Source organism: Centroberyx gerrardi, chromosome 20 (assembly GCF_048128805.1).
Source record: "Centroberyx gerrardi isolate f3 chromosome 20, fCenGer3.hap1.cur.20231027, whole genome shotgun sequence".
Lineage (NCBI taxonomy): Eukaryota > Metazoa > Chordata > Actinopteri > Beryciformes > Berycidae > Centroberyx > Centroberyx gerrardi.
Genome location: NC_136016.1, coordinates 20,073,606 through 20,098,675, shown reverse-complemented (window position 1 = coordinate 20,098,675; position 25,070 = coordinate 20,073,606). Strand labels below are relative to the sequence as shown.

Genomic DNA, 25,070 nt, shown 5'->3' with positions numbered 1-25,070 from the left:
AAGCGTATGTTAAGGGTTGTATAAATAAACATGACTGAAATATGTATCAGCTCGTTTACAGAAATATGGACAGGTCATGTGTATATAGACAACAGACCAGATTGTGCCAAGCAAGGCAGAAGCAGAGGGAAATTGGTTGAATGATATAGATCTTATGGCACTAATTCAAAATTATTTTAAGAAACTCTGCCTAACGTTCAAATGCACACTTAACTTATTTAACTATGGAGCTTACGGGTCTGTATTCCAAATAATTTTCAATGTGCAATCATGTGTGCTAATATAACATAGACTCAGATATTTATCGTCCCCCCAGAGGCCTGGTAGTAGTGCAGAATATACTGACAAATGTGTATCTATTTTTCCAAAACAGCCCACACCATCACCATACCCTCCTGTGTATCCTCCCTATGTTGTGTTTCATGTCTGTAGCAGTTGTGTGTCATTTAGCGTGAACCTCACATGGGGGACGAGGTTAAACAGTTGAGAGATGGGCCAAAAGGGCTCAGAAAGAGTAGTGATGATATGATAGAGGTGTGCAGGGGGAATGAGGTGCAAATCAGGTTCATTTGAGCAAACCCACACCGCACCGGCGATGGGAATGCCGTTGACCGCACAAACAGCTCCTTCAACCCTTCAGGAATGTCTTTTGCATTTGTTTCCCTGTGCTCCCTGTAGGCCTGAATCAGCTTTACACATAATGTGTCTGCATCCTCGGGCCTGCACCGTCTGTAAAACACATTCGGCTCCTCAGTGGGCTTACTGTTCCTAGCTTTCTCTGGTGCTTGCCCTCCTTAAGATAATATGTGATCCTCCAAGTTCCCGAATGCCAAAAAAAACAAAAACATTTTGTGGTCTCATTATTTGATGCTGGATTTTCCTCTGTTCAGTGCTATGCCCTGGAATATATTCTCCTTGATTCCCCGCTGGCTGCGTTCAGTGTGTCACCCAGGCTAATCCAACGAGGCACGAAGCACCTTAATTTCCTTAGAGGTTGCTCTGTGTGCCCCAATGATGGTACATTCTCTTTTTTGAGGCTCAAACGGAAGCATGAATAATTCTTGCAATGAACCGCACTTGATGCCTAAGTTTAAAAATTGCTTATAATGGGCTAGCTAGTTTTTCCATACTGCCTCTACTGCTCTAAAACCTGATGCCACCCACGTACAGCAGTGGCCAAGGATGCCAGCTGTCTACACTCTCTCAGCTCCATCCCATTTTTGCTTGACACCCTATAAAGTGCATAAAAAGTAAAGTCTAAAAAAGTAGACATAGTGTGTGGAGTCCCTCAAGGGTCAGTTCTTGGACCACTGTTATTTAATCTGTACATGCTCCCTCTTGGATCTGTCATTCAACACCATAATATATGTTATCACAATTAGCAGATCATACACAACTCTACATCTCCTTGTCCCCCAATAATCTGGACCCTGTCAATTCACTAATCAAATGCATAGAGGACATTAACCACTGGATGTCCCACAATTTTATTCAATTAAACAAAGATGGAGATACTTGTGTTGGGTGCAAAAGCACATAGACAGGAAATCACTGCTTATCTAGACTCTCTCTCATTAGTGACCATGTCAGAAATATCGGTGTCATTATGGATGCAGATCTGAACATCCAACCCCATATCAACAATATCACTAGAACTGCTTTTTACCACCTAAAGAACATTTGCAAAGTAAGAGGCTTTTTATCGCAGTCAGACTCTGAAAAACTTGTACATGCCTTTATAACAAGTAGGCTAGATTATTGTAACGCCCTCTTCTCCGGTCTTTCAAAAAAGAATGTGGGTCGACTGCAGCTTATTCAAAATGCTGCAGCTAGAGTTTTGACCAGGACCAGGAAAATGGAACACGTCACATCCATTCTCATTGCATTGGCTTCCTGCATGCTATAGGATCGAATTTAAAATTCTGCTTCTGGTATATAAAGGACTAAATGGCCTTACTCCAAAATATATTTCTGAGTTGCTTATTGGTTATGAGCCATCTAGGCCTCTCAGGTAATCTGGCACAAATCTCCTAGCTGTTCCAAGGACAAAATCAAAATCTGGTGAAGCTGCTTTTGGTCACTTTGCTCCCAGTTGCTGGAACAGACTCCCAGATGACCTGAGATGTGCCCCCACCCCACCATACACATTTTTAAAAGGTGACTCAAAACCTTCCTGTTCTTCCTTCTTCCAAGTGACTGTACATATGTATTATGTTATTTCTGTTTTCCATGTAAAAGCTTTTATGTGAAGCACATTGAATTTCCCTGTGTATGAAATGTACTTACTTACTTACTTACTTACAGCTTGTCCATCAGCATTTTAAAATGATTGATATCTCCCATTTCTATCGAGCTGATGCCTATGGGCCGAGCAGCACCCGATGTTGTATTAGGAAGGGCCTAGCCGCTACTTTTCTCTTGCACCCAAACATAACTGACACAACACTTTTCAGTCAATTTTACATGCTCCAACGCAGACCAAGCAGTTACATCATCCAGCCTCCATAAGATCAACAAAAACATTTATTGGCATTTCCATGTCAGTATACAATCAAGGCACTCTTTTTATCTGGCAGCCTCGTCCAGCACTGGGCTGATTTGAGGAGCGCACTGTACTTTCTCTTCATTTCAGATGAATCATGTTGCTGTATGTTTGAGCAAGTAACAAAATGTGTCAAATGTAAGTCGCTTTGGACAAAAGCGTCTGCTAAATGACGTAATGCAATGTAAATTAAATGGGGAATAGTCCCCATATCAACTCCATTCAACTTCTAACAATCAATCTCATGTTCAAAGCCATATGCAGGCCTATAATATTTAGCCTCTGTTATTTGTTCAAACTGGGTATTACCATTGACTAAGTAAAGGAGTGTGATGTGAAGTGCAATTTACTTCCAATTTACTTTACTTTTTTATTATTATTTATTCAAAATTAGCATTTTGACTAGTCCTAATGTAATGAGAGATATCTTAAATTAGCATTTTGACTAGTCCTAATGTAATTATAGATATCTTAAATTAGCATTTTGACTAGTCGTAATAAAAGATATCTTAAATTAGCACTTCGACTGGTCATAATGAAATGAGAAATATCTTCAATAAGCATTTTGACAGGTCATATTGTAATTAGAGATATCTTTAATTAGCAGTTTGGGGAATTGAACCCCATTTCCTGCGAGACAGACAGGAGCAGCACAAACTGTTTGGACTGGGTGGCAGGTTGGCTTCAGTGGGAGGCGAGTCGCATCTCAACTGCGACAGCCAGACCAACATTTGGACCGGCTGGCAGGATTGCTTCAGTGGGAGGCGAACGGTGTCTCTTCGCATCAACCACCAGCTTTCAATAAACCGCCGTCGCTAACCGCCAGACCACACCTTTGGAGTGGCCGGCAGGTTGGCATCAGCGGGACGCAGACTGCCGGTTTTCACAGCATCCAAATTTCTCTCAGAAACTGATTTCAGTGAAAAAAGCTACTGGTCTGAAATGAGGAGCATGTGAAAAGTTCCCAAAGATAGCCTCTTTCCACGGTCCGAGCAACAGCTGTGCCAGCTTCATACCTCACCACACAGCGTGGAGTAAGGTATGAAGCTGAACACCTCGAGCTGGGCTGTTTATGCTGCTGCTGATTGTGATGTCATCAATGCAGCTGAGACAGGCTCTGATTGGTAGAGCAGAGTCCAGCTCCATCCATTGATGTCATAATCAGTTAGAATGGCGAAGCGAAGCCCTGTTCTGATTGGTGGAGGAGAAACAGCGGGCCAGTTAGAAATGATATTTAGCCTATTATGTGGAACTTTATTTACAAGTCAAACTTTTCAAGATTAATGTATGTAAAATAAGTGAAAATGTATGTGCAATTGGATGTCACATGCTTCTTAGGTGTGTGTGTGTGTGTGTGTGTGTGTGTGTGTGTGTGTGTGTGTGTGTGTGTGTGTGTGTGTGTGTTTGATATAGGCCTAAATGTTGTCTAACAGCCTTGAAGCATAAACACGCCGCCAAGCCTCCAGCCGGTCCAGCTGCGGATGAAAGCAGCGAACAACTCAGAGAAATTAGATAAATTGTTTGGCTGAGTTCAAAAAATAAATAAAAAATAATAAATGTATATGAATAGAGTTAAGCTGCAATAAGATCAATGTCTGCTAAATCCTATACGGCCGACGCATAGTATCCTGGCGCTCGGCCAAATTCATACGCTACGTCGTCATTTATGCAGCTTGTTTGTGACACGGGACTCACTATCGAAACCACATATGTGATCAATCACCAAGCATGCCAATCATATCCCAACCTCATCCCAAACTGCACTCTGTCTTGTGTTTGATACCTCTGAACCCAGTGAGTGGGCATCAAATTAACCAGCAAAATTAAAGTTGTAAAATAAAAGCCCTCAAACTGCAAGGGAAGTTAGCATTAGAACCCAGCTGGAAAAATAATCCGCTCACTCCATCTCTGTACATGGGATCATTGCTATCATGGTGTTATGTCATGTTCTGGTCTGTGGCAAAGAAAAAGAATAGAATAAAAAAAAAGCTTTGAAAGGAAAACTTTAAAAACACAAGAACTGGTCCCATGTCATTGTAATAGGCATGGTCAGCATTCACAGACCTGAAAGACTTGCATCTTGACTTGCAATTATGAAGACTTACAGTAAGACTTGAAAGACTTGGCTCAACAGCCTAATATGACAAAACTGACAGTAATCTTAATGCAAACTTCCATATTTCAGCTCTGGCTGCTGAGTGTTAATTATTTGGCGAAATAAAAATAGTTGGGACATACAACCAATATAATTGGGAAGATTAACCCTGGAGTCTTATTGTGTGATTATTGAATGGCTTTTTATTACATTTGACTTAACTTCGAGGATATACCCTTGCTGTTGGCCCCCGACAGCATCCTAGTTTTTATTTTTATTTTCAGTTTAGGATAACGTTTGATGTTTGACAATGTTTAACATCTAGTTTTCATTTTAGTCTTAGCTGTAGTTTGCTATAATAACCTTGGTCTAAACACACAGCAAGTAATAGCCTACACATGCAAACTCACACAGACTTCACATAAATAACTGATGGAGGCTCACTCTAGCTGTGAAGAATGGGCATGCTGACAGACACACATTTATCTTCAAGACACATATATAGCACATACTCATACTCACACACACACACACACACACACTCACAGGCAGATGCACACACAAGCACACAAACATCAATGGACACTACACACACTAGCAGAACCATAAAGCGTGACAAAACTCCTCTCTCCTCTGATTGCTCTTTCTGAATCTTCCTTGACTTTGTATGCACACACACACACACACAACACACACACACACACGCATATCTATGAACATGCAGCCTATAGAGCGGTGGCCTGTTTCTAAAACCTATTTACTACAAGGCTCTTTCCTCTTTGTTGTGCTGCATCCTGACCGAGCCTGACACGACGTGCAGGAAATGCAGAGAACTGCTTTCCCTTTGTAGAAACTGATTACAATGCACGGCTGCAACAAATGAGCTGTGAGGATAATCGGTGTAGGCAGGGAAACAGGGGAGATTTACATGGTATGCTTTTTAGGAAGTTTCTAGAGACTTTGTAGGGAATATGTTGGTTCAAATGAGGAATAAATTATCCTTTTCAAACAAATGCCTTTGATTCTTACCTTCAATGTATTTAGACTCTTTCTTCTTGCTTTCTCAATTTCTCTAAATATTAGCCAGAGAGAGAGAGAGAGAGAGAGAGAGAGAGAGAGAGAGAGAGAACACCTGGAGTTTGTTTTAGCAGAGGAATAAATAAAAAAACAATCAAGAACTTAATGTAATTCAATCCTACCTTGAAACCCATGGGCTCCATTGGGTTTATCATTTAATCATTTGATTTTGACTTCTACTCTGATGACTTGAAAAGGTTTCTAAAGTCTTGACTTGAGATCTTGTGTTTGTGTAAATGACTCAGATTGAAAGTGATGAGATTTGTTCCAGCAGACGACTGAATTTAAATTCTGTTTTCTGAATTTGTATGGAATGATTGAATTTATTGAAGCTGAAAACTGATTATAGAAATCAAACTCATGATGCTCTTACCAAGTTTTTACCATACTTAAACCATATTGCATTGAAAAGTCCTAGATATTTTGTTTTCTTTAAGATATTAAATTGATACTGGATTCTCGATTTGTTCTGACTTGACTTGATAATCTACATTTAGACTTGGGACTTGACTTGAGACTTGAGACTGACTTGGGACTCGCGCAGAGTTGACTTGGTCACACCTCTGGTATAGAGAGATGTTACTTCCCACTGGAAAACTGGTAAACCAAAAATATTTTACCCTTGCAAGATTGGGAGATCAAGCAAGGCTTGGTCACTCCCTAGTGACCAGTAATAGATAAAATGTTCCAGTAGACTTTGAACATTGTGCCCTTTAGCAAGGCAGGTAAAGGTGTTGCAGTGAGCTCCAGTGGCGCAATCGGTCAGCGTGTGATACTTATAAGACAGTAACCAGCAGAGCAATGCTGAGGTTGTGAGTTCGAGCCTCACCTGGAGCAGAGAAATTTTGTCATGATGGGACAAACAGTCAAAGTAGTTGTAACTAGTCCTGTGTTTATTCAGTATGACACAGCTTTACCTTATTAAAGACACAACCTGATGTGACAGGATGAAGAAGAGGTATTATAGTAGAATGCATTATTCATTATTAGTCATTATTTATTTACTTTGTTTTGTTTTTAATCTTAATCTTCTTAATCTTCTTTTTAAGTTATCTATACCCTCCAGTCTGCTAATTCGTTATTCCAAAATCTTTAATGAGAGCAAAATGGATGTTTAGTATTCATGTGGTACATGTTGATAATACTTTGGCCTTGAACACTTCACTGAAAAAAAATTCCCAAATGTTACACTGTCAGTTAAATATATTGTACCCTTCAGCAAAATATTTTGGCTTCATGAGAAGTCCTCCAGTAGCACGATCAGTCAGTGTGCATTACTTGCAAGACAGGAACAATCAATAAGTCCTGAGGTTGTGAGTTCAAATCCCATCTAAAGCAACTTTTAGCTGTAAGGGAAAATCACCTAAAACTTTAAAGTCATCCAAACACATTGAACACATTCTTTGTTATGGCCACTTTAATTCTGCACTATCACACTGCACTCACTCATGTACAGAGAGATTGTTACCTACCGGTGGAAAAATGAAGATTTAATCCATCTTTAGCCTCAAACAAGGCCTTAATGAGTAATTGCAACAGCTCTAATATATGGCATATACAACATTAATTAAAAGCAATGCTGTGGTTAATCAACAGCCAAGAGCTTTGCCACTTTCTACTGAGAACAATGATTGAAGTATTGTTTTTTCATTAGACTTTGATCATTGTGTCGTTTAGCAAAGCAGCCAAAGGACAAGCCATGAGCTCCAGTGGCGCAATCGGTCAGCGCGCGGTACTTATAAGACAGTAACCAGCAGAGTGATGCCGAGGTTGTGAGTTCGAGCCTCACCTGGAGCAGTCAGGTTTTACCGTGGTGTGTCAAAGAGGCTCATACCGCCCATTGATCAGAGGATGATATCAACAAAAGCAAAGTCAGTATGATAGGAATAGCTGACCATTTGCAACGAAGGGCCAAAAGTCTGCAGGATCTTGATTCAACCAAAGACTACACCAGCTGATTTCACTGATTAGTTCCTCCTCTCTCTTCTGTCTGGTTCAAGGTGTGGTAATCAGTGAAATCAGTTGTTGTAGTCTTTGGTTGGAATGAAAACCTGTAGACACTCCGCCCTTGATTCAGAGTTTGTGAAGTAAAAAGAAACCTGCAGTTTGTGGGGGAAAAAAGTCACATTTCTCAGCCTTTGACTACTATATCATGTTAACAGCAAATTCTTGTCGAAAGAACTTTTATTCTGAGTCTACAGACGTCTTGGTTAAAGACACACCCACTGGCTTTCTTAATTAGGGGAAGGATCTGTGTGTGACATTTGGAGTAACGCTGCCCTGCCCTTGTTTGAGTGTGTTTGAATGGGCATCTTGTACAGCCAGGGATCGTACTCCAGCTCCAGAGTCTGGAGGCTCATCCTCTACTGAGCATGCTCACTGACACTAACATCCTTCCTCGACCACCAATGACGTCACTCTATTGTTCCACAGTCTAATGTTCCTCAGGGATTCCCAAACTGTATTTACATTGAATGTGGCCTTTGCATGAGTTATGTGTAACTAGGTTTGGTTAGTGTGTTAATGAATCAGATGTGGACTTTGTGTGAAAGGGTTTCTGCACGGAAAAAGGATGCCCCAAGTCATAGACATACAGTAGACTGTGTAAAAGCAATGATTTTCCCCAATAAAAGCACCTCATAGTAACTGCGTACATTTTTCACATGGGTGGCCCCTGTGGGAACCAGATCTCTGTTGTTTTTTTAATTTGGACAATCGATTTTGGGGGTCTAAGAGAAGGCTAACAAGCTGCCAAATGAAATCAGTAAATATCATTTGAGGTATTATTTCCTTGCATGATTTTGAAAACCTCACAATGCTGGTTTGTAGAGAAATTGGGTCATGAAGGGACATTTTGAAAGCTGAGATTCAATTTCAATTCTAAAATTCAAAACAGCTGTCAGTTGATCACAGCTTGGCCTTTCAACAACAACAACAATTCTGGGTGTTTGAACTTGGTGGCTGAGCCTAAAGCAAAGTGAACATGAAGGAACTTGGATTAATGAATCAGAACAGTAATGACATCAGGGATCTAGTCTAGGGAAGGCTAGCACTCACCCATGTAATGTTCAGCAGTATTTGAGTCGCCTGTGGAGGAAATGAAAAGGCCAGAGGCCATAACATCACATCACTGCCACCTAATGGACAACAGGTTAAGGGTTTCCAAGTCTATGAGCCTATGTTTGTTATACAGTATATTCAACAGCAAACGCATTGTTAACAACAACAAAATAATATGTTCAACTAAAAAAGTCAAGTCAATTAAAAGACACTCAGACATGAAACTGACAAGATTCCAGACATGGTATTGTGTCACTGAGTGTGTGTGTGTGTGTGTGTGTGTGTGTGTGTGTACATGCTTACTGAGCTGTGGTATCTGGTGTAATAGAATAAATCGAATAGTGGTGGTAATTGAATTGAATTGAATTGAATTGAATTGAAATTAAGTCAGACTTTTTTATAAAACAATTAAATGTCACTTTCCTCTTACCTTATTTCCTTGCAGCTGTGTTTTCTACCAGCATGTGACCAGCATGTTCATCGTAAGAAAAAGCATGACTGTGTATTTCTGTTAAATAGACAAAACCCACAGGTCAGATGTTCCCTCTTTATGCTGAGTCAGCCTTCTTCACATCTCCTCACTAGTAGCAGCTGACAGAGTTAGGTGTAGCAATGCTTCAAATCTAGTATTTGTTTATTTGTATACACTTCTTATAGGTGAGTATAGTTCTGATGAGTGTGTGTGTGTGTGTGTGTGTGTGTGTGTGTGTGGTGGGTGGGTGGGGGTCATTTTGGGTCACCTGGAGGCGATGGGAGGAGCCTACATGATAACCCCACTGACAGCACAGTCATATGTGCAGCAGGATGGCCTGAAGTAGTCATTGTCCATCAAAAGTCCTGCTGAAGTTTCTCCTCTGCAACCTGCAGTCCTTTCTTTTCTGATTTATAGTTTAATTGATTTTCGGCATTTACTCTGCTTTTATTCCTCCAAAGCTACGGTGCGTTTATTGGATCCATTTTATGTTTTTCTGCCACTTGAGAGACTGAATCTGAACTGTGTTGAGGTCGATTGTGGGCTTCCCTTCGTTTTTAGGGCGACTTTCTGGTCCTGATGCCTAACTGTACGGAGGAATCTAATGCCTGGATTTGTCGTCTCTGCAACTTGCTCAAAATTGTGCAAGATGACGATGCTTCAGGATGTTTCAGCCGTCTACAAAAAATGCATACATAACCAGAGCAGGTCTGCTGTGATGCAGAGACCAAGGCAAAGATTTCAGAAGAAACTGAGATTTTTCACCCAAAAAGTTGAAGACATGAGGAGACATATTTCATCCCCTATCCAGACACATTCTATTACTCCGGATAATTCTGCAGCATTGAGCTGTTTTGAACCCATCTCCTAGGCCTATCAACTACATACTTCCACCTGCCCTCTTGATATAATACCAAACTTTTAACTACCTACCAAGCCACCCAGATCCCTTCTGTCTGATCCGCAGTCTAGATTCAAGACTGAAAGGGACTGAGCTTTCTTCATTAAGGCCTCTATACTGTTCATCAACCTGCGAGAAGAGTTTAGGCTATAGCTACACCAGTCAAATGTTTGGACACACCATATTTTTATTCCACATTTTGGAATAATAGTAAAGACATCAAAACTATGAAACAACACAAATGGTATTATGCAGTGACCAAAAAAGTGTTAAACAAATGAAAACTTGAAATCTTATATTTTAGATTCTTTAAAGCAGCTGCCCTTTGCCTTGATGGAAAGGCAAAGGCTTTGCAAAGAAATTCATACATAGGCATCAACTTCACTAGGCTATTTATATTTGTCTAAGAAACAAATTTCAAGCATTTAAGCATAAGCCTTTAGATCAAAATGGCTTTAAGATCATGAAAAACATAGTACATTCAATCCAGATTTTTTACTGGTATGTAAATGAGTTCAATCTGCTGTAAGTCTCCCTCAGTTCAAAGCCTTAATAGCAGATACATACTGTATGTGCACTGTCAGGGTGAGTTCCTCTGGGTAGTGTAGTGATGTCCCCCAGCTGATCTGGTGCCGGCTGGCCCCACGCCCAGCGGACCTCCAGCTCCTGGAGCTGCTGATAGGAGCCGCTGCAAGACTTTATCTGCAGCAAGCCTGGTCTGTACAGTGCAGCACAGCACATCACCCCTCCTCTCATATAACACTGCATTATTTTATTCTTTTTAATTAATAGGAAGCATGAAATGTTCAAGAAATATTTAAGAACTAGATGGGTGGATAATACGAAATATGGAATGCATACACCTCATGTAAAGCGTGTTATATGTTATTAGAGTGTTTTAAATTGTATTTCAGTAATAAAACCCCAATATAATTAACTTTGACAGGCATCAGCAGAGAGGAAGGAACCCGCAGATGCAGCACCCAAACCTCCCAAAATAAAAAAAAGTGGTGGCACCCAAGGGAGAGTGTGACAGCATCGCAACAACCCGCTTCAGGTGCATTTTATAGGCAACCACGTCAACTATATGGTAGAAATATCAGAGCGTGACGCATGTAAAACAAGAGATAGACCCGTGGTCCGGGTTGGGAGCCCCCACCCTGCCTGTCTGTTACCCGATAACATTGAAGAGGAAAACAACTCGAAGCAAGGCGCACCGCTGCCGAGACTTGTCGCACTTTATCTCGTATTATTTAGACAGAAGGAATTCTTATATTATCGCTTTTACACCTCGTTTCTCTACGTTTTGTCGGTTAACAGTGTTATCATTTGTCCCAAAATGGTTGATTAACACTTTTACGCACATCTTTGAATCTCATCATCTCTGAATCAGACTCTGATCTCAGTTCACACTTTGGATATTCACCTCAGTTAACCTCAGAAGTTCAGTGCAATAGGCTGCAATGCTCTCAAAGAGGGAGAAAAAGCTAATTGCACAAATATGGGAAAGAATGACTCCTGTGGCCGAAGATATTGGGGCAGAAGCCCTTCTGAGGTAAGTTGTTATTCCTCAGCCAGTCATTTTGTTTTAGTAGATAAAGTAAGTCCCTCCATCTCGTGTTGCCCAGGTGATTTGCCAGCGTAAGGTGTGATTAACCACCGTGCGTAAATTGCGGATAAGGAAAACATGTTTGGCAACTTTGCATCGCAAAGACTTTCCAAAATCTAGACCTTCTGTCAGGGCGTCATTTCGCTAAACCCAAAGCTAAATCTCTGTCTAGCTCAGCCACAAAAACTTCCAAATTCGCTTATAAAAATGTTTATACTATGGGGAGAGAGTGGAACAAAGTCGGCCATTGACGACTGACAAGATGATTTGGACAATATGATAGATGTTAAACTAAACTCTCTTGCACAGACGCACACAGCAGAGGGGAGCTGGTCCTGAATGCTCCCCCTGGTGTGATTTGGCTTCTAAATAGATTTCTGACATGTTTTCTTGATCTTTGCTCTCCATCATAATGAGAAAAACGACAAAATCAATTTTGGACTCACTTAAGAAGGTGTATGGCAAGTGTCCACACCTTGCCATATGCAAATGACGCCCATGAAGAGCGTGCAATTGTATCGGATCGCATTGATGCAGATTTCATTAATCAAAATGCGTTAATCCCTCAAATTTTAGACCATGTTTAGTAGGCGCTGGCAATGATCCAAGATCAGTGCAATGACGGGTTCAAACGGGTTCACCCAAACACTGTGACGACGGCAGCAACAGGAGAGAGCAAGAGGAGTGACCTACTTCCGCCTCCTGTGTCACCATTAATGATTAGAATACATTTGATATCTTAACCACGAAGAAGAAGCATTTCGACTATACTAAAAGAAAATCCATGAATAAAACTAATTCCCCTTATTCACTCCTTCCATAGGATGTTCACGACTTTCCCTGGCTCCAAGACGTACTTCGCCCACCTGGACATCAGCCCGCGCTCCGCCCACCTGCTGTCCCATGGGAAGAAGATCGTCCTGGCCATGGTCGAGGGAGCCAAGGACATCAGCCAGCTGACCGTCACCCTGGCCCCTCTCCAATCCCTGCACGCCTACCAGCTGCGAATAGACCCGACTAACTTCAAGGTGTCTGTCTTAAAGTAGAGCACCAGCTCTACTAATTCATCATATAGGGCCTATGGGGCGAGGGGGAGGCTAGGAATACTTATTTACTGAAATGCTCGGGATATCTTAAGGTTTTAATTGATGGTATGGCACTGAACGCTGTAGATAAGTGGTCTATTGTTAAGGCTTAAAATGCTTCCCATATACTGAAAAAGCATAGGCCTGTAATGTAAGAGTCATTTATTTTTCACCATTACTGATATCCAAATGTATATATATATATATATATATATATATGAATTCAGTTATTATATAACCTACTCACACCCATGTCAGTCGAAACTCCACAGAGTTAGTCCTTCTCTCAAACTATTGAAGTTAATGCAGCCATCTTTTTACAGCTCCAAAAAAGCATAAAATCCATCCAAAGTCCATCAAAAAGTTTTGTAGCCAATCGATTACACAGTGGGTCCAAAAGTCCAATATTTACCTCATTGGAAAATTCTGCTTGCTGCTGTAGGGTGTTGTGTGTGTGTGTGTGTGTGTGTGTGTGTGTGTGTGTGTGTGTGTGTGTGTGTGTGACCAGAGCATTGTCAGTGAGGAAAATATAGCAGTTAATGAGGTAAATATTGGACTTTTGGACCCACAGTGCAATTGTTTGGCAACAAAACACTTGGATTATCCTGCACGAGCTGTTAAGAGTAATTTGATGGACATTTTATGCTTTTTTGGAAACTATAAAAAGAGTTGTCACCCTGTTCTATGGAGGCTAACTCTCTATTTGATGGTCTTACCAACTTCAAAGGAGTTTTGACTGACATGGGGGTGAGTAGATAATGACTGGATAACACTTTACGGTACACAAATCCTGAATAGTTAAGGAACAAGTAAGGAACAAATCAGGAACTAACTGATACTTAACGAATAGTTAACAAGTATTTCCTCAATAACTCTGAATCAAGTAGGACAACCTCTCTACGACCCAGTAATCCCTTAAAATAACCTTATATTTACATGAATTCACCCCTTAATTCATGCAAAATCCCCTTAAAATGAGTTAAGGGGGTTATTAATGGAGAAGACTCCATCAAAACCACTTTAAACACCCCTTGATTTTTGACTCCTTACTTTCCAATTTAATGTAAAATTCAGGGAGACAGGAACGTTCCATTAATAACTCATTAATAAACCTGTAAACCATGCACAAAAGGCATAAAATTACTAGCGTCTCCACGAATCAACCCATAAATAAATCCCTTAAAAACCCACGATACTAATCTTACTTTTTTAAAGCTGGCCTATGTTCATTTTAAGGGATAACTAATGTTTATGTAATGAGAAATTAAGGACAATTCAGGGATAAAGGTTTATGAGCCCGTATCTAATGATTAAAATGCATCCCATACTCAAAAAGTATAAGAGTCACTTTTTATCCACCTATCATTGATATCCAATCAAGTAATGCTGGGATTGAAATGTAAATGTGTATATTAAATAAAAGCCTTTGGAAGTTGGTAACCTGAAGTGAGTCCTAGTCAACCAGGCCCTTTATTGATTCTCCATCGATACCTTGTCATTAACTGGTCTTTAACTTCCCTGCAGCTGTTCTCACACTGTATGCTCGTCACTCTGGCCTGTTTCATGGGAGACGGCTTCACGGAGGTTGCGCACGCAGCCATGGACAAGTACCTGTCAGCTTTCGCAGCGGTGCTCGCCGAGAAATACAGATGAGGCTCGACCACGTGTTTCTAGGAAGTATATGAACTATTTAATACTATAAGACATTAATAATTTATGTATGTGTGCTGACTGTTATGATGTGACGCCTTGTAATAAAAGTTTACAATCAACAGTTTCCCTTTTGTTGTGTTTTATTACCATGTGAAGAGGATTAGATTCTGCTCTGGTTTGGATAACATACAGTCTGCTGCAGCGACAGAATAACAGCAAATAGACGTTAGGTTATATATGATGCAATAGCGCCACCGTATGGTAGGATAGTACATTGACTTCCTTTATCATTACAAAATAAATGTACAAACACTGAGACATACAAGTTGAGTTCAACATAAAAGGAAAAAGAAAATGAAATGACAGACTTCATCGTAAAAACATTTAATTTTGTTTTACAATATACAGACTGTTCTTATTTTTTGTCAGTTTAGAGACGTAAAGAAGTAGAGAAGTAATTTTCAATGGGTTTTTTTAAAACATTGAATTGAGAAATTTGGACTGATGGATATGAAACTGTCCCAATAAGGTGAAAAGATTTACTGTTGAGGACAATTTATAATCTTTACATTCAAAATAAGTAATAATTTTTCTCTCTTTCATGGTAATCTCAAGTGATGCCTACATACTCTAAACTAAAGTTTTCCCAAAGTTTAAAGGGGGGGTATCCTAGGATGTGACAATTCTTAGTATTTATGGTGATTTTGGTTCTTGGAGATGTGAAGTAATAACAGTAAAAAAATGTAATCATGTTACTACGCCATTTCCCCAGTCACCAACTATAAAACACGCCCCCATGCAAGCCAGTCAGATTTTGCTCCAGTGTCTATGTAGACGATGGACTGTCTGAAATCGACCAATCAGCGCCAAGAGGAGGGCGGGCCTTCCAGAATGGCCAGCCAGTCAGAGCAGTAGCTCATTAGCATAAGAAGCTGCTTATGTAAAACGACATATTTTCAGGTGGGAAACAAACACTGGGAAGTGAATAGCTAAAGCTATAGCTAAATTGCTGAAAAGGCAAAAGATACCTCTCCTTTAAGACTATATTGCATGACAAAAAGAACAATTATTAACATTTAAAAATCTTAAAATATACAAGTAGGCCAGAATTGTGAAAAGTATTTATGTGGATTTCTCTTATTTTGTTTGAGATGCAGAATTTAAAGGGAACAAGCCCCATATCAATTAATGTCTATAAAATCTGAGTTCTACAAACATTTCCACGGGTGTTTTTTCTTCTTGCATTACAGAAACAATGAGTACAAAATATAATGGGTTTGACTTCCCTTGTGTCATTTTGGGGTGGAGCTGTCTGTGGTACTGAACTGAAATGAAATGAAATGAGGATTACAGGTGATGCATTGGCAAAGTGATTATTTTTACTGAATAGTTTGAAGTTTAAATGCCAGTCAAACACTTTTGAAAACTCCAGGGACAAATGTTTAATGTCTTAGTTACTCTGTTAAGAACACCACGTCACTGCCAGTGTTTAACGTTTTCGTTCGTCAAGATTACTTAAATCTAATTGCACGATGAAGTTGGAGAAAACATGTATTTTTATTTTATTTTATTATGATATTAAATGAGCGTTATTAAAGGCCTGAGCACTGATATTTCAAAGATTTAACAGTTTATCTTTACCACGTGTTAACTCTGTTAAATTTTGACGAATGATTGATTTCAATCAATTTTTCAATTAAAACAAAAGCACAAAAGTCGATAAAAGTCTCAATTATCTCAAAGCTTAAAAATCCTTCTCTAACTCGTCTGCTTCCCTTTATTTGCATCTCCTCCTTTATGATTAGAGCCTATAGATTTAATAAGGGAAACCAATAAGCGATAATGGCTTTTAGCTAGATTCACCTCATTAGTGTATTGGCTACTTCGTGTCCCTCATTTTGTACATTACAAAAAGTAAGAATGAGGGGGGAAATGATACCTGATACTAAAACGTATTTATTTTCTGTTAACATGATAATTCGTGTGCTGTTGTGTTTATATATCTCAAATTCATTGTGTTGTTTTGAAATGTTTTTGTTGCACTTCCACCATGTCAGCGCTGTTTTCTTACAGAAGCCTGTCGGGTCTTTTCAGCACCACGGACAGAGAAACAGCCTGAAGCTCACCGCCAGGTTTTCCTTACCAAGTAACATGTGAAACGATCTTTATTCACTTATTATTAGTTGATTAGTTTCTATGATAAACTAATATACAAACGTTGTATATGTTTAAACCTTACATTTACATTCATTTACATTAATCCACCCCTTAATTCATGTAAAATCCCTTTAAAATTAGTTAAGGGAGTTTTTAATGGAGGAGACCTGATCGAAAATCCCTTAAACTTTTACTTTATAATATAATGAAAAATTCAGGGAGACAGAAACTTTCCATTAATAACTCATTAATAACTCTGTAAACCATGCACAAAGGCATACAAGAAACTCTTAATTACTATGTATCCATCCATGAACCAATTAACCCATGAATAAATCCCTTAAAATCCCTTGATAGTATGTTTTTTAAAGCTATGTGTATATTTTAAAAAGTAATATCTTACTTTTTCGTATCATTTTAATGTCTATGTTTTGTACAATTCTGTCTAAATTGCCTAAAGCTACAATTAGGCCCAATAAGGCAGATCACTGAAAATCACGCTTGATTCAGTAAAATTCTTGAATTTTGCATTGGAAACCAGAGGAATTATCTCACTCTTTGTTATATAATTTTACTTGTAATAGAAGTGTGACGTAGCCGATGCCTACCTTGAAGTTGACGGGGTCGATCCTGCATGAAGGCGTGCAGCTCGCTGAGGGTGAGCAGGCCGCCGATCAGGTTGTCCACCTTGTCCACGGCGTCGCGCTCATGACGGTGATGCAGTGCTTCCTGACGTGGGGGGAACCGGGTCCCAGGGGTCCTTCCAGTGGGCGAAGTAGGACTTGATCTGGGGGTACACCGCCAGCATCCTACGGGAGGGAGGGAAGGGAGAGAGGGCGGAGGTGATGCTCTTGTGCATTTATTTATTGTTATCGTAAAATAGGCCCTTCGCGGAGGGATCTTGATCTTAGGCTATATTATCCAGCTTATTACACGGCTACCAATGACATTAATCATTTGTAATATTGATTTAGATTTTATTTTTTTATTTTTTTTACAAGCTTCGCAATAAAAAATAGTTCAGCAGGACTGCAGCCATGGCAATATACATTTTCTAAGAATACATTAAAATTATATATACCATTTATACATCTGTACTCGTAGATGTCCGAATGTCTGAGTGTACTGTAATGTTTATGCTTTGTTATTTTTGTTTTGTTTGTAGATATTGAAAAAAAATGTAAATACATTTTTTTTATATAAATAGAATAAATTAAAAATAATATTGGACAAATCTTCCATGTTTCTAACCTCGGTTAGATAATGCAGAGGTTATGTATGTAGTTGATGTTAATAAGATATTTATAATATTGATAATCAATTAGTTTGAATGATCCTGACTCTTTCCAGAAGATGCAACCACGCTTCTGAATTCCTGTGATTCTAACTTTGACATTGCATCACAGGCAAATTGTCAGTTTCTATGTGTTTTTATCGGTCTAAACCTTAAGCTATATCATATTTTTGCTGACAAGTGCATTGCTATTATGATCAATACAATGAATAAACCAGAATAACAAAACGAATGTCAAAGTAAAAATACAATAAATAAATAGATAATAAATAGCATTATGAAACAATAAATAAATGAATAAATATAAACAAAAAGGGGAAATAAGATACAAAAATTGGTTACAAAAATATATATTACGTCACTCAGCAGCTGAAATATTAATATTGGTTGCGCCCTTGAAAAGCAGGTTTACTATAGTTCAGTTAGTTTTAATTAGTTGGGTTTTTTTTGTTCTGTTTATTTTCATATTTTACTTTTATTACCTTTTTACTTTTATTAGCTGATCTTTAGCACCACGTTATTTAAGATAGCTGCTGAACAGTATTCTCGAGTTTGGCAGCAGTATTGATCGCTCGAGACGCTGCTGGTCTCGGACGGCCTGCAGACTGTCTGCCCAGGTCGGCACGCTGCTGCGGTTTCCGGCTTGGTTGGTAGTTGTTTATCCTTTTGGTGTAACTAATCTTGCACTTTGTCTTAAGCCATATTACTAACAAATTTAAATAAAAGTATGCTTTTGTACTGTGCTTATTTTCTTAACAAACAATTACACACATCAAATTTGAAAACTACTATTACAGTGCTTCTCTCAGTTATCACTTCCTAGCCTCTGTGAATGACTTTCCATGAGGACATTTCATTCTTTCCTCTCCTTGCTGCCTCAGTTGTTGAACCCTAAAATACCAGAAAGGACTTCTGATATTCTGTCACAAAGTGAGTGGAGAACTCTCAAACTGGAGCAAATGAAACCACAAAGCTGATCAGCCAACTGTTTGTATTTGAGGCAGTTACAGTTTTGGTAGAATTTGACGGCATTATCACAACTAATTTCACAGTAGGTTACTAATAAAAATCTTGTTTGTGTGTGTGTGTGTGTGTGTGTGTGTGTGTGTGTGTGTGTGTGTGTGTGCAGGCTGTCAGGCTGTCTGCTCACAGAGGAAGGCTGTGCTTCTCTGGCCTCAGCTCTGAGCTCCAACCCGTCCCATCTGAGAGAGCTGGACCTGAGCTACAATCATCCAGGAGCCTCAGGAGTGAAGCTGCTCTCTGCTGGACTGGAGGATCCACACTAGAGACTGGACTCTCTCAGGTCTGGAGGGGCAACATCTGCTAGAATGGCTGAGAGTCACACACATTTTCTCTGTCACACTGAGAAGCTGAGGAGTATTGATTCATGTTTAATGGTGGATATGAGTGATGTATGGAAAATCCTTCATAGGGAAGATTATGTTTCTATCATCAAATAGAATATTCTGGTCTGACTTTGTTTCCCCCACAGTGTGGACCATGGTGGAGTCCAGAGGTTGAAACCAGGTGTGAGGAAGTGTAAGTGTGTATTTAGTTTGATTCAGGAAAACAAAGCAGCAAACATTCAACTGCTTACATGGAAAGTCCCTCTACACAGCAGTTTGTGACATCTATTCATTCAAGTCCTACTGTGAATGAAGATATTAGAATAAAAATGCCTGTGAACTCACACTGGACCCAAACACAGCACACGGAAAGCTCTTCCTGTCCGAAGACAACAGAAAGGTGACAGTAGTGAGAAAGGAGGCAGCCACATCCTGATCACCCAGAGAGATTTGACTTCTGGTATCAGCTGCTGTGTAGAAATGGTCTGACTGGTCGCTGTTACTGGGAGGTCGAGAGGACAGAAGCGGTTCATATAGGAGCGACTTACAGAGGAATCAGATGGAGAGGAGAGGGTGTTGACTGCAGGCTTGGATGGAATGAAAAGTCCTGGAGTCTGGTCTGCTCTCATTATGGTTACTCTGCCTGTCGCAATAAGACATTAGTATCCACAGGAATCTCCTCCTCTGACTCTAACAGAGTAGCAGTGTATCTGGACTGGCCTGCTGGCTCGCTGTCCTTCTACAGAGTCTCCTCTGACACACTGATCCACATCCACACCTTCCACTCCACATTCACTGAACCACTCTACCCTGGGTTCTGGGTTGGGTTTGGTTCCTCAGTGTCTCTTGTCAGATAGAGGAGGGAGAGAGAAACATTCACACTGCTGACCAAAGACAGCTGCTGAAATGATATTCACTCTGTACAGGATCACACACACACACACACACACAGCTATGCCTTAAAATGAGAATATTAATGTTTGTAATCGCATCACGTGCAAGAAACCAGATATTTTATTTGGAAAATGAAATGAATGAGATATTTAACTAGACAGAATCAATTTATTGTTGTTCACCTGCGAGTCTGTTGTTGATGATTGACAGGTTCAAATATCTTTCCTTTGGACCATTGTTTTGTTTGGTACTTTATTAATGTCACACCAAGCTAAGCATCTATCATGTTTCCAACAATTTAAGATAAAATTAACGTTGATCTTATTGGTTTCAAACAAGCACAGTTTCAAACACTTTTTTTTTATTGTCAAAATTGTTTTTTACTTAACATGTGATTATAATTTTCCTAAAATCAACCAATATCTTGTTCCATAGTTGTATAACTGAGGAGATGAGTGTGTGCTACAGCATGTAAAGCCTCTTGTTCATGCAGCTTTCACATGTTACTGATCAGCTTCCAGCCGCAGCTCTCTGCCTCCTGCTTTTCACAAAGTTGTTCATGTTCACATACTGTATTAGTTGCTATTAGGGCTGTTCTAGTTCAGTGATTCTCAATCTTTTTCATATCAAGGACCCCTAATTTAGACCACATTAGAGCCACGGACCCCCATTTGATGAGATTTTGTCTCTCTGACCAAAATCTGAGAATATTTTTATTGTCAGATATGATTTTGTCCAGAATCCCATGACTATCTGTATTGCAGGTAGAGAGATAACAGTGAAACTATAATCAAAACAGTCATTCTTCTACATTCTCTAATTGTGTTAACTTCTTGTAAATGAAATAATTCTGAAGTTCAACAATTCATCAATTTGCTGGGGACCCCCTGGAACTCTGTCAAGGACCCCTGGTGGTCCCCGGACCCCATGTTGAGAACCACTGTTCTAGACAACAGGGATATGTGAACTTGTAAACTCAGTGGCTTCCACTTGAAGTCAGACTCTAAGTTGTAGACCACTATAGACCATGTGAAATTCTTAACCCCCTCTTTTAGTGTCCTTTCTGTCCCTTAACTCTAAAGTATAAAAAATAGAAAGTGAAATGTTCTTCCATTCGCCACAGTTAAAGCATGTTTTAAGACTAACAGACTGTCACCACGGTGGCTTGGATTTGCCTGTGGATAAAAGTCAGTAAGAGGTCAGGTGGTAAAAACTGCTGAAGCTTCAATATAAACATGAAGGGAAGTGAAGGGACTTTGAGATCAGAAGTGCATGTGGTGCCACCTGGTGGATTTAATGAGCAAACACACTCTCTTCCACCAGGATGCTGCTGCATCAGCTTCTCTTGTGATAAACTGTTGAAGAAATAGTTCCAGGACCCCACAGAACGGCGCGGGGCCAGGTGTGTGGGGGGGGCGGGGTCAATACATAGCACCGCCCACGTAGTACACTCCACCAGTTCTGGTAAAACAGCACCATCTGCTGGACATGGCATGTATGTGTATCTCAGCTGTTCTCTATTTTAATTATTGCACCATCTGCTGGACTCTGCGTGTACTCCATCTGTTCTCTTGAGGAGTTTACTGTCATTTGGAATAAAAACACAAAAGGCACAAAAAGGAATTCAAACAACTTTATGCCAGCTACTCTGTACTGTGGTTAAAGAATATAAAAGGAATAAAAATCGAATTTCAATGCAGAAAAACGGATGTGAATAACTTAATTAATAAAATACATATGTCATGTTTCTGAAAATTTCCATGGTGGAAAACTTACATCTTGCCTGGTGAACTTTGTTATGGATTATCCAGTTTATACAGCCGAGTCTATAGCTGAATTAGCAATATGGTCCACATCAAAATATAGCATTTAACATCAGAAAAGTCAGGTGCCATGCATTCATAATGAGATATTCTTAGGCAGTAATACACTGGTTGTATTATCAGAATTTAATATTGTAGCTAATCCTCCGTTTGTAATTTAATAGCCTATATATAAACCTATGACAGTTTTATTTCATTTTATTTTGTCTTTGTTCATTGAGCATTGTGCTTTTTGTAATTTGCAGTTTGTGTCGCTATAGTGTTTTCTGTGGTTGTGTGAACTAGTGTTAAATGTGTGGTTTCTGATTAATAAAGTATTAATAAAGTGCTGGCTGTCTCATTTCATCGACAACATCTGTGGTTTATTAAGTGCCAGCATGTGTGTTGTGATGTGCTTCAATCGTCATATTGAAGTGACGGTTCAAGCTGTTTTCTTGTAGAAAGTCTTAGATAGTTGAAGTGCGTGTTGAGTTCAAGCGTCAAACGGTAATAGTCTCCAGCAGCCTGCATGACCTCACATGACTGCAATGCATGTTGTCCTTAAATGACCCCGGAAACATCTCGCAGCATAATGTTGTGATTCCTTCAGTTTTGTGACTCATGCGCTGTTGTGCTATTTTGATCTTGGATACATTTCCCCAAAAAGTGACCAGTGCACTAATCACTCTAATCTCTTCACTGGCAATTATTTAATCTGCATATATGTATTTAATACAGGACGACCCCTTAAGCAAAAGCAATAGGCTATAGGTCTAGTCGCTAATCGTAATTTTTGATATGATAGTAGGCGAGAGGCTGCTATACAAATATCCAAGCAAAACAGTAAACTGTCATGCAGAAAGGTCAGAATTATACCACAGAAAATCCTAATCCACAGGAGATGAACTCCAGCACACACTCATTATAGTTGCTTTAGGAATATTATAGGAATATTATAACAATAATAAAATGGTTAGGAGATGAAAAATACGATTAACTCACTATAGAGTACCATATAGACACAATATGAGTCCCTATAGGAATATTATAGGAATGTTATAGTGATTTCTCGTTAGGGAAGTTAATTTCACTTCAGCACTGTTCTCAGTCCAAGCACCAAAGCTCTGCGTAATATAACGGCTGTGCGTAATTACGCGTAAAAGGAAAAAAAAGACAACAAACAAATAGCTGTTTTTATTTCACTTCACTGTGAAATTCTGTAGTTGTTTATTGAGGAGAAAACACAGAAGACAGAAGCTGGATGTGCTCCGGTCCTCTGCGGCTCTAGTGGTACTGCCGGCTCAGAGCCGAGACCACGACCGACAGGAACTTCTGCCAGGCGGCCTGCACCTCCGCGGTGAAGGCTTTTCCCAGCTTGGCTGCGGTGACGATGGAGAGGCAGTCAGCCAGCAGCTGCGGGATAAAAAAAGAAAACAATAACAATAACCTTTAGATTATCTCATACGAAAATATAGGCTATATTTGCATACAATATTACAAAAATGTCCACTTTATATCATTTTTACACGCATTTAGACTATGTACATACATGGTACAGAAATAATTTTGTCATGGAATATATTCACATATCTACTCCTATATATTATTATTAGATTTTATTTATTTATTTATTTATTTTAATATGATCTTATAATCAATGAATATAGGGTATTTATATTTTAAAATATATGTGCTCGTCCCAGGAGAAATAGTTTGCCAGGATATATTATTCTTTCACATTTGCTTATGTTTTGAAATAGACTCTGTGTTGTAGATGAACTTGGATTTTTTTGCACAAGGGCTGGCGTGGAAGTGAAAGGTCTTGCATAAAAAATAAAATAAAAAGGTGCATGCAGGTTGTGTTTTACCCTGAAGTTGTCGGGGTCGACGTGCAGCTTCTCGGAGTGCAGGACGCTCAGACTGGCGTAGGTGTTCCTGATGTCGTCCATGTTCTTCACGGCCCGGTCCAGACCGTGCAGCACCTTGATCCCGTGCGCCGCGACGTACTTGTTACTCAGGATGGCCTCGGCGCTGTCCAGTTTGCCGGCCGCGCCGAAATAGCGCAGAGTCCAGGGGTAAACGATCAGACACCTGCGGGGAGAGAGCGAACAGGCCGGTTGGCTGCGAGTCAGGTGCGGAACAGGACTGGAGATTTGGAAATGGGAATCGTGCTGGAAGGTGGAAGCATTGTCCAGGATTTAGTGCATTTTCCAGACACACACACACACACACACACACACACACACACACACACACACACACACACACACATCAAATCACTGGCCTTATAGGCTTCAGGAGAGATTCATTACCTGGTCAGAGCCTTGGGACCGATATCTTCATAGTCCAGGTTGGCGAAGATGCCGTTGATGATGGCGCGCTCTTTCTCTGTCCATTCAACCATGGTGACTCTTAATGGGTTAGTTCAGGGTCAGACGAGAATGGGAATCCTCAACTCCCCCTCCCTCCTCTCTTCTTTAAATTTCTCAGACTCCTCCCGCCCGGAAGGGAAAAGCAGCTGTGATAGGCTGCAGATGAAAAGTCTCAGATAAAGTGTGCTGGTAACACTTTACAATAAGGGTACATTAATTAACAGTTAACTAATGTGTCTGGTAATCATTTACTAATGGTGTTTATGTTAACTAAGGTATTAATTTATACATTATTTAATAGTCATCTTTATAAACTATTAAATAATGTATAAATTAATACCTTAGTTAACATGAACACCATTAGTAAATGATTACCAGACACATTAGTTAACTGTTAATTAAGGGTTAGTTAATGCTTATTAATGCTCTGGGTGCACCTGCCCCTTGCCCCTAACAAAATGCCCCTTCCAATACATTTTATTATTTAATTTTAGGCATTTTCCGAATTAATTATTTTATTATTCCGAATTCCGAGTTAATAAATTGCAGCGATACAAGCAAAACTATTTGAGCATATGCAAAACACAAATGAGATCGCCTGCACAGTGCATTGCCTCTTCTCTCTGACCTTCGTTTACGGTTCATGTTTTATTTAATATTTAGCAGGCAGACAGAAATGCAGAGAGATGAGGGGGTTGTTCGTACAGTTGG

The 25,070-nt window shown here is 39.7% G+C and overlaps 2 protein-coding genes and 2 non-coding genes across 4 annotated transcripts; 3 read left to right on the top strand and 1 right to left on the bottom strand.

Annotated features, from left to right (window-relative positions):
* The first annotated feature begins 6,457 nt into the window (after positions 1–6,457).
* trnai-uau (transfer RNA isoleucine (anticodon UAU)) lies at positions 6,458–6,551 on the top strand. Its single transcript has 2 exons — positions 6,458–6,495; positions 6,516–6,551. It is a non-coding gene; the product is annotated as a tRNA-Ile (tRNA).
* An 866-nt stretch (positions 6,552–7,417) lies between these two features.
* Positions 7,418–7,511, top strand: trnai-uau (transfer RNA isoleucine (anticodon UAU)). Its single transcript has 2 exons — positions 7,418–7,455; positions 7,476–7,511. It is a non-coding gene; the product is annotated as a tRNA-Ile (tRNA).
* A 3,794-nt stretch (positions 7,512–11,305) lies between these two features.
* On the top strand, positions 11,306–14,613 carry hbae4 (hemoglobin alpha embryonic-4). The gene is made up of 3 exons (XM_071899452.2): positions 11,306–11,702; positions 12,580–12,784; positions 14,366–14,613. Exons 1-3 carry the CDS (start codon positions 11,611–11,613, stop codon positions 14,492–14,494), a joined length of 426 nt encoding a protein of 141 aa, XP_071755553.1. The 5' UTR covers positions 11,306–11,610; the 3' UTR covers positions 14,495–14,613.
* An 8,594-nt stretch (positions 14,614–23,207) lies between these two features.
* LOC139911838 (hemoglobin subunit beta-2-like) lies at positions 23,208–24,457 on the bottom strand. Its single transcript, XM_071899443.2, has 3 exons — positions 24,300–24,457; positions 23,856–24,078; positions 23,208–23,400 (listed from the first exon to the last, which is right to left on the bottom strand). The coding sequence occupies exons 1-3, from the start codon at positions 24,389–24,391 to the stop codon at positions 23,272–23,274; spliced, it is 444 nt and encodes a 147-aa protein (XP_071755544.1). The 5' UTR covers positions 24,392–24,457; the 3' UTR covers positions 23,208–23,271.
* Positions 24,458–25,070: the final 613 nt, after the last annotated feature.

Coding starts and splice junctions, on each gene's coding strand:
- hbae4 (XM_071899452.2), top strand. CDS start 11,611: ATGCTCTCAAAGAGGGAGAAAAAGCTAATTGCACAAATATGGGAAAGA. Junction 11,703..12,579: donor GGGGCAGAAGCCCTTCTGAG/GTAAGTTGTTAT, acceptor CTCCTTCCATAG/GATGTTCACGACTTTCCCTG. Junction 12,785..14,365: donor TAGACCCGACTAACTTCAAG/GTGTCTGTCTTA, acceptor ACTTCCCTGCAG/CTGTTCTCACACTGTATGCT.
- LOC139911838 (XM_071899443.2), bottom strand. CDS start 24,391: ATGGTTGAATGGACAGAGAAAGAGCGCGCCATCATCAACGGCATCTTC. Junction 24,079..24,299: donor GGTCCCAAGGCTCTGACCAG/GTAATGAATCTC, acceptor CTCTCCCCGCAG/GTGTCTGATCGTTTACCCCT. Junction 23,401..23,855: donor TCGACCCCGACAACTTCAGG/GTAAAACACAAC, acceptor TTTATCCCGCAG/CTGCTGGCTGACTGCCTCTC.